Raw genomic sequence first — 9,683 nt, forward strand, 5'->3', positions numbered from 1 at the left:
TACATCCAGGCATGCTTAGATAATCCAGCTTTCTTTGTTCTTTGATTGATCTTTGACTATTAAATCAATAACTTTCTGGTTAGTTTATCTCCTTGGTTGTGAAGGGGGATTAATGTTATCCAGTGAAGTTTCTTTGATTTCTGGAGACAGCCAATTCATCTAAGTCAGGGACTGAGGCCTTGAGTTCTTATGAGAGTGTAGAACTGTTAAAATCGCTCCCATCTAAGTACCAGCCCCAGGAACAGCAATAACTCCATTCAGAGCTACATTTAACATCAACAGTAAGAAACGGAATCTAAGCACACCTGGAAATGAATCCCCTGTGAGGGATTTTGTTCATTCCAACTTGCTGAGTATCTGCTGTAAGCTGACATTGTGCTAGACCATGAGTGCATCCCCTGTTGTTGAGAGGGAAAGAAGGTCCCCTGTGCTGGGCTGTGGCACAGATGGACACTGCCTGTAACCGGCGTGCACTCAGGTGCTCGGGAGCACCACGGAGTGACTGGAGGCACCGTCAGAAGAGGTTCTCTAGGAAGGAAAGTTTTGAGCAGGGTCTTAAAGAGTGAGATCCCTCTTCACGAGTTCTGATTCCCCCAAAACATGTAGGACAGATGAATGTGGAGGGGATTTCTCAAGGAGAGACGTTAACGTGGACCATTTATAGGCTAATACCTAAAATAGGATTAAACACTTATTGACTGAGCACGTTTTGGAAGCAGGGATATAGCTGTAACAAATAATAAAGGTTTAAAGTCGTAAGCTCTTTTTTTTAAACTTTTATTTTTTATTTTAGAGACAGGGTCTCACCCTGTCACCCAGGCTGGGGTGCAGTGGTACAATCATGGCTCACTGCAGCCTTGAACTCCTGGGCTCAAGCCATCCTCCTGCCTCAGCCTCCTGAGCAACTGGAACTACAGTCACGTGCCATGACATCTGGCTAATTTTTTAAATTTTTTGTAGAGATGGGAGTCTTACTCTCGCTCAGGCTGGTCTTGAACTCCTGGCCTCAAGTGATCCTCTCACCTAGGCTTCCCCATGCATTGGGATTACAGGTATGAGCCACTGCACCAGGCTTATTCTTGGGCTCTTTTTAACCTAGTAGCTCTGGTCATTGAAAGGCGCTTGGTCCTGGCATAGCAGATGCTCCCTTGTGCTGGGTGTTACCTCTACACTTATTCCATGAGGGATTCCTCTCTCATTGACTCATGGTTTGGCATTTTTAAAAAATGTGGCAAAATATACATGACATAAAATTTCCCATCTTAACCATTTTTAAGTGTACAGCTCTGTGGCATTAGGTACATTCACATTGTTGTGTAACCATCACCACCATCCATCTCCACTTTTTATCTTCCCAAACTGAAACTCCAGACCCATGAAACAGTAACTTCCCATTCCCCCAGCTTTGGCATTTCGAAGAATACTTTAAATAGAAATTTTGCAGCCAGTTTTAGAAATGTCATTTGCTATAATATATAAATTGGGGGTGATTCACTAGATAGTTTGAAACGAAACAGTTTTTTACTGGTCTGACCCCAGTACATTTTGATTGCCCTTTTTACTAAGAGCTGAGAATAATTCAAATAAGTCTTCAGAAAAATCTGCCTTAGTATTGAGTTTTCTGGAAAGCAGAGGCTGAGGCAAGTTTCCATGCTCAGGCTTCATTGGTAGGTGCAATCTGAGGGCAGAAAGACTGAGGGGAGACGGTATAGTGAACGCAGAGAAAATGAGGAGGAAGGCGGCTTCCTCGCCATAGTTGCCTGGAGGTTGTAGACAATCTGGGCAGCACGCGGCTGTGTTGAAACCTGCTGCCTTCCTTAGGTCACATTCTTGTCTTGAAGGACTGGTGGCTCCTCAGCTTGCCATAGGGAATGCCAGTCTGTTGAGTTAATTTTTGTGCTTTCTCCCAAGTGGAAAATTATCACTGGTCTGAGACCCTGGGCTGGTTAATCCAACTTGCACTGGCTGATGCAGGAAGACAGGCTAGAGATTCTCTGTGTGCAGTGCTCATCAAAAACAGAGCCAGGAATAGTTTTAAACACTGTTCTCATTCTGCCTCTCGGTCATCTTTCCAGGCAGGATAACATGGGTGTGCCAAGACAGGCAGAGCTGTTCATATGCACACCCAACCCCATGGACTTCTTGGTAAATTGAGCCCAGGAAGGAGGCTTGGGGTGGGGTAGTGACACCTGGCGTTCTCCCCATCACGTGGAGCCCCATACCCTATGGGGCACCATCAAACCCTGCTAGCATCTTGCTACTGCAACAACTGTTGACATCTGTAGTACGCTCGCACTCTTAATGTTGTGTGAACCCCACAACTACCCCTGAGATGCTCAGGGAAGGTGGCGACGGTCCTCACTTAACACAGATGGAGCTGCCCGCACATCTCTTTCCTGCTGCTGACGATAGCCAGGGACAGGCAGGTGCAGCCCTGTCCCTGCCAGGGGCTTGCATGGGGGCAGGCAGGCCAGGGCCATGTGGAGTCAAGGAGACTTTAGGAGGGTCATCTGTGGGATGGGAGGGGCTTCTGGTAATTATTTTTCCTGGTCCTGAGAACAAACCTCAGGAGAGAGATGGCGGTCCTGCTCCTTCTTTGAACATGACACTGTTGTGTCCAGCGGAGAGGTGATGTGATGCCTGCGTGTGGGGCCAACTCTGCATGCTGTTGACAGTGGCGGAGCACAAAGTGGGAGGTGACTGGTCCCGGTGGCACCACTGAACCCTATAGCAGATGCTTCTGGACTTGCTCCACCACTGACTGCCTGTCACCCAGGAGATAAGCTGTCCCTGTTGCTGACATCATCTTGTTTTAGGTCTTCCTTTCCTTACAACTCAGCACATCTTAGTATCACAGAAATGATCAGCGATTTGCTCACGTTACAAAGCTTAGAAGATTTGAGACTTCAACTGAGGTTTTGTGAATCTGAATCCAGCATTCTTTCTGTCACACTGATGGGCAAATCCTATTTCTAGTACGTTTGAGCAGGATCTGCAGGGGCTGACTCAGCCCCCTCCCACTCTCGGTTGCTTCCGTCTGCTGTGCCTACTTTGGTAGCACGTTGCCTTGCGTGTCTCACTTTGCTGATCAATAAAGACACAAGGACGTCCATTTGGGAGCCTTTAGACATAGCTTTTGCTTTCTTGAAAAAATGCATTGGTGTCATTCTCCTCTGTGCCTTCCTGCCTTCGATGTGGCCATGAAACCATCCTCTGATGAGAGGGAGAGGCCTGCTTGGCACTAGGAGACACAGGACTGAGCCTTGCCGGCACTCTGGGAGAGATTATCTCCTCGTGTGTTTAAGTTGCTGGGAGTCCAGTTTCTGCCGCCTGCTACAGAAAGCATGCTTAAAAGAAACAGAGCTCAGTGAGGCTTAACAAGTTAATGTCCTACCTCCCAGTCTATGAGGCTGTGAGGAGGCCGTGAGGAGGCTGAAGGACTCCAGCAAGGGGGATGGCTGAGAAGGTGGGGCTGCACGAGGGAGGGCAGGCTATGAGGACATGTCCTGGTGCAGGAGGACTTCTGGGGGAGAGCGACCCCTGCAGTGTCATCCCTGCTACAGTCCTGAACAGGTGTGTAGAAGTGCAATGCATGGAGACTGGGCAGTTGCCCATGTGGCATAGCTAGCCCTGTCCTCACTGGTTTCTCAGTCCCATCTCCCTCTCCAAGGAAAGAGCTGGGCCTCATTCTGCCCCCATCCTCAGCCAGCCTTCCTCCTGCAGGTCCAAGTCGGCCTGTGGCCAGGAGACTAAGCTGTCACCCCTACCCTCAGATCCTGGAACATCTCCCCATTCCCTTCCCCGAATCCAGAAGTGATCAGAAATAAAACAGCCTGTTGGGCCAGTTCACCTCGACAACGTGCGGAAGGAAATGGAAAGATCCTTCTATTTTTTGACATGTGGTCCATCATGAATCAGGATTCATACCCACTGCTGGACAGTGCCTGCCTGCAAAGTCACCATCATTTTAACTGGAGAAAGGATATTTTTTCAATCATTAATCCTTAATAGGAGAGAAGAGAAGTGCTGCCTTTTATTTTTAGAGTCACATAGGTTGCTGAAAGTGGACTTGGATCATGTGTTGGGCTCCTCTCGTGAAGTCCTGGAGTTGGGAGTGTTTGGGGTTACAGGGTGGACGCTGTCCTGGCACTGAGGTGTATTTTCCCTTGTGGAGGTGTGAGTCCTGTCCCTTGCTGATCTTCCTCTGGACTCAGGACGAAGCCCTAGTTCAAGTTCAGAGCTGTGGCTTCCCAGCCCTGACACCTGGGCATGCCACTCAGCCTCTCTGCGCTGTCATTTCTTCATGGGGACATGGTTGTCCTCCTGCTCTGTTATTTAGGTACTTCTCCTGTGCTGACACTCTGTGGGCAGCTCCAGATCAGTGTCTCACAGTTCACCAAGCCGAGAGAGTGAGAGAGAGAGAGAGAGAGAGAGAGAGAGAGAGACAGACAGAGAGAGAGAGAGACAGATAGAGAGAGACAGAGAGAGAGAGACAGAGAGAGAGAGACAGAGAGAGTGTCTCTCTTCCTTAACAGTTCATGTACAGATGTCAGGACTGAGCTGCACTGAGCCTGGGTCATGTGACCGTTCCCAAACACTGACAACCATGGCACAGAGGGATGGAGGAGGATTGTTGGCTTGGCCACACAAATTTACCTTTCCCTGGGTGTGTGTGAGAGTGTGCATGGGGTAAGGACCCGATTGGCTGGCTCTGGCCCATTCCTCATCCAGGCCACGAGGGCCACACGTGTATGTGTGCGCACAGTCAAAAGAGGCTACCCAGGGAGTGTTTTATGTGAGGAGTGCCTTTGGTGAATAATGCCATGTCAAGTGTTTTTGCCTGGTTGTTTTATCCATCCTTTCATCCACTGGAAGGGTTTCCTGGTAGGTGTCTAGGCCTGGAGTCCTGAGGAAGGTGTTTCTCATCTGAGAGTTGATTCCACTACTCTGAGGGACATACGTTCTCACCTTTGGTGTTGGCCCTGCTTGTGTTTTCCTCTAATAAATACATGCCACCTGATCCCACGTCATCTTGCCCACTCTCTTTAGCATTTCATCTCTTCTCTGTCACACAGATCAGCGTAGTCTTATCCATAAATGAATCATGGTATTTACAGGCAGTGAGTTTATTTTCTGGTTTGTGTGTGTGTGTGTGTGTGTGTGTGTGTTTCCATATATTTGCAAAGCAATCACTTTGGTAGTGCCTATAAAGTATCATCAAATCTAAGTCTGTGCAATGACCCACATATTATGGAACAAAGGAGAACAGAAGCTTACCACCAAGATAAACTGGGACTTTATTTTTTAAATTTTGATTTTAGGTAATGGGACCCTGATTGGAGCCTCAGCAAACGTCGTTTGTGCGGGGATAGCAGAGCAGCATGGATATGGATTCTCTTTCATGGAATTTTTCAGGTACTTTTAAAACACATTTAAAATTTCTGTTTATCCAGTTCCTAAGCTTACTTAATTAAAAAAAAAAAATCAATGCCCAATGCAAACTGTTAAAACATAAGGATAAGCATGTTTTAGCAATTAGAGAGACTTTGGTACAGGTGAGGTTAGCAAAGAAAAAAAAACACATTAAAAATGTATTGCTGGGATTAGATGTAACACTGACGATGATTCAGATGTTCTGGATGATTTAGGTTGAGTCAGGAGGTCAGGAAAAGGTTGTGGGCTTGCCAGGTATTTCAGGTTGCTACGTTTTTGAAAATTCCAATGGGGGCTTGTGCCTTGGCTGTCCATGAAGATGGTACATAACAAGAGGCTGCCATCCCCCTACTGGACTGCACAGCAGAAAAAAGTCCCTGCTAGCAAGGACCCTGAGATACTGCAGACTAGAGCTGGAAGGTCGTGCTGGGGGTGGCATGGGAGTGGGTGTTCCAAGTTTCCCTGTGTAGGCACGTCTCAAGGGGTGTACAGAGGCCGGGTGCATGGTCCGGGAGCATGCTCAAGAAACTTCTTCCTGTTTAGACTCTCATCTGCTTCTGGTGCCTGCAAAGGAGACCTTGCTCTGGGGGGGCTGGGTCCACTCTGGGGTCCTGATTGCCTGCGTGCCCCTGTTTATACGGCATAACTGCACATTGCAAGCAGGTGAGTGGGCAGAATGAAAGTTGGTAGCCCCTGTAAAATGGTGCTATCAAAATGAACTTCATTCTAAAGGTGTTGAGCAAGATTTCTATGGAAGTTCTTTGTAAACTCTGCACAGTGATGGTTCTCAGAACCAGCCTTGGGTACAGATTTGTGACTTCAGTGCTGGCTGAGTGGCAGAGGGTCCTGCAGCCTGTGGAGGCAGTGATCCCTGCCTCAGGCACTATTGCCTGGGGCTGGGCTTGGGAACAGAATGCTGGCCGTCATACCCAGGGGAGGACCAATAGCAGTTTCTTGTGTATAACAGAATTTCGACTTTTGTCAGACTTATTATATTGGCTGTTTCCAGAGTTCATAAGAAAGTAGTAATACTTGGTAATTTTTCTGAGACATTAATTCAAATGACACTCCTGGGCAGCTTGAATGTGGGAAAAGGCATTTGGATGGTCAAGGAGCCACAAAGGATGCTGAATGTGCGTCTCCCGGCAGGACCCTGGGCACTTTGCTGTCCCTGCTGCTAAGGCACAAGGTTCAAAACTTGATGCTTGACCAACTTCTTCCTGTTTAGACTCTTATCTGCCTCTGCTGAGTATAGAAAGAATAATTTCATCACTTAAACAAGAATTCTCTTATTGAGAACAGCAGCCATCATAGCAAATGTAGCAGCAGTGGCCTTGAGGATGGCCCACCTCACACTGCCCCATAGTCAGTGAGGGTCCAGACCCAGGACACAGCCAAGGAAGGAGGTCAGAGACAAGTGGCAACAGGAGACACAGTCTTGGGCCCCACAATTCCAGCACCCTCTCATTTGGGCCAGACCTCGAATTCCTGCAGAGCTGGAAGGCTCTTCGTCATTCATATGCCTTTGATCTCTTTGTTTGGCCAAGCCTGTGAAACACTGGCCCCTCTATTTTCTGGGGACCGATAGGCTGGATTTCAGAGAGTAGAAAGACCTCATGGCCACGTTGCAACACTGGTTGGTCTCACAGGTAGGCATGGGAGGCCTGGTATTAATATTATGAAAAAATTTAGGGTAGCAATACACCCAAGTCTGGTCTTTCCCCCAGTGTCACTCTGGAATAATGACCAGGGAATCTGCCCAACTGAAAGGGTTGGTGTCCACAACACCCAGGACACGTGAGGTTCAGCTCCACTGGGTGATGCATGTGTGCCCTGAACTTTTCATGTAGGCCTTGCATTTGGTATGCAGTGAGTATAACTCTGTGCGAGTGTGACTGCAGTTACAGCGGTGAACCGTGAGGATAACGTTCAGGAACTTGGTGGCCTCAGAAAGCTTGGGCAAGACTGCTGGTTGTCTCCTCAAAAGCTTGTTAGCCCCTGGCCTTATGGATCGCATCCATCTTCTTGGATGGAGAGAGAATGTCTCTGTGGTCAGCGGTAAAAGCTGTGCCTTGTTTTGGCATGGTTCCAGTTCTTCTAGCTCTGACCATCCTTCTTGCAACGTCCTTGCTGTGTGAAATCAGAACAGTTTTCCCAGGGTGTGGTCATCTAATTGTTGTAGGGCCCTTATTTGCATGAAGTGCTTAATTTGCAATCACAAATGCACAAATTTGACTTTTATCTAACTCACTTAAAAATTTCTTTCTATAAAGGTGGCTTTCTATGATATACAGTACAAAATGTTAACTTCCTGCTGTATTTTAAAAAATAATCATTTTTCTGATCATGTAGATATGTATTTAATGGAAATTATGTAAAAGAATAAAATATAAAAATAATCTATAATTTTACTACCCAAAAATAACCACTGATCATAATTTGGTGTGTTTTCTTACATTTCCCTGCCTACTATGTGATACATATTTATTTTTTAACAAAACTTTTTAATCACACTGTGTCCTAACTTTTATTCTTCATAATATATTGTGAGCATTTTACCAGGTCATTAATTATTCTTCCAAAATGGAATATTTATGCCTACAATATGCAGATACATCCCTGTTTATCTTACCTTGAGGCATCGATGTTGCTTCCTGTTCTTTGTTGTAATAATCAATGGTGTGATAAATACCTTCACAAGTAAAACTTTGTTTCATTTCTGATAACTGAAGATGAAGTTCCTGACTTATGACACTGGCTAAATGAATGATGTTTTATGAACCCAGGGAAATACTGGCAAGCTGGCCTCCAGAAATGCACTACACTCATGCCATTGAACCTCACTGTTGAAACTCATCACTGCCGTTTTAAATGCTCAGGGTTCATCTGGCTGGTTAACAATAGATTCCTGTTTTGTTTTAATTAATTCTACTGAGATTAAACTCTTTCCATATAAGTATTGGATATTTGCATTTCTTATTTTGTAAACTTTCTATTTATATTCTTTGCGTATGTCTTTCTCGTGAGAGATATGAATTCTTCCTATTTTTCGGAAACTCTCTTTGCTTCTACAGAAATCAGTTCTGATATACATATTGTGACTTTTTTTTAGTTTATTTTTGTATTTTAAATTTTGCAGAGAGGCTTTTAGATATTCTCTAGTCAAAACTGATACATGTTACCTCTATTTAGACTTTTTCTGGCTTTATTAAAAAATTTTTAAATTAAACTGTTTCTTTCCAGATAATTGTAGGTTTATGTGCAAGATATAAGACAGGGAAATCCCATGAATGCTTTGCCCAGATACTCCAAACAGTAAACTCTTGAAAAACCATAGTACAATATCACAGCCAGGATCTCAAAATCAGTACAGTCAAGCCACAAAACAATTCCATCACTGCAAGGATCCCTCCTGTCGTCTTTTTATAGTCACATCTATTTCCCTCCCGCCTTCCCCCAAACTGATCTATTTTCCATTGCTAAAATTGCAAGAATGCATTGCAAGAATGCTCTATAAATGGAATCATACAATATGTGACCTTTCCGATTGGCTTTTTTCACTTGGCATCATTGCCTAGTGATGCATCCAAGTTAGTTCACATATTAATATTTTATTCCTTTTATGCATTCCGTGGTATCGATGTACCACAGTTCATTTAATAATTCATGCACTGAAGAACATCTTAGTTGTTTCCAATTTGGGGTTTTTATGAATAAAGCTACTATGACATTTTCTCCCAATCTGTAAATTATCTATTCATCCACTTAACAGGTTCTTCTACAAAGCAAAAGTTTTAAATTTTAACGAGGCCCAATGTGTCAAATTTTCCTTTTATATATCATGTTTTTGGTACCAAAAGCATGACAACCTGAGAACTCTTTGCCTAGCCCTAGACACCAAAGATATTTTCCTGTTTTTTTTTCCCCCTAAAAGTTTTATATTTTACATTAAATTCATGTTGCATTTTGAGCTAATTTTTGTTTAAGGTGTGAGATTTAGATTAACGTTCTTTCTTTTTTCTGTCCCCTATGTATATTACATGACTCTGGCATCATTTGGTGAAAAGGCTATGCTTCCTCCATTGAATTGCTTTTGCAACTTCATCAACAATCAGTTAAGCGTGTCCTTGTGGCTTTCTTACTGGGTTCTCTATTCTGGTCTGTGGATCTGTGTGGCTGTCTCTCCCCAGTACCACAGTGTCTTGGTTACTGTAGCCATACAGAACTGCTTCAAGAGAGAAAGAACATAC

The 9,683-nt window shown here is 44.8% G+C and overlaps 1 protein-coding gene across 1 annotated transcript in view; it reads left to right on the plus strand.

Moving 5' to 3' along the window:
- Positions 1-9,683, plus strand: part of OCA2 (oculocutaneous albinism II) — a 242,073-nt gene that overhangs the window by 173,299 nt on the left and 59,091 nt on the right. Inside the window, exons 25-26 of the mRNA XM_012648001.1 lie at positions 3,942-3,955; positions 5,322-5,415. Of these exons, the coding sequence (XP_012503455.1) occupies positions 3,942-3,955; positions 5,322-5,415 (108 nt within the window). The remainder of the gene's footprint in view (positions 1-3,941; positions 3,956-5,321; positions 5,416-9,683) is intronic.

This window comes from Propithecus coquereli, unplaced genomic scaffold (genome assembly GCF_000956105.1).
Source record: "Propithecus coquereli isolate 6110/MARCELLA unplaced genomic scaffold, Pcoq_1.0 Scaffold28, whole genome shotgun sequence".
Taxonomy (NCBI): domain Eukaryota; kingdom Metazoa; phylum Chordata; class Mammalia; order Primates; family Indriidae; genus Propithecus; species Propithecus coquereli.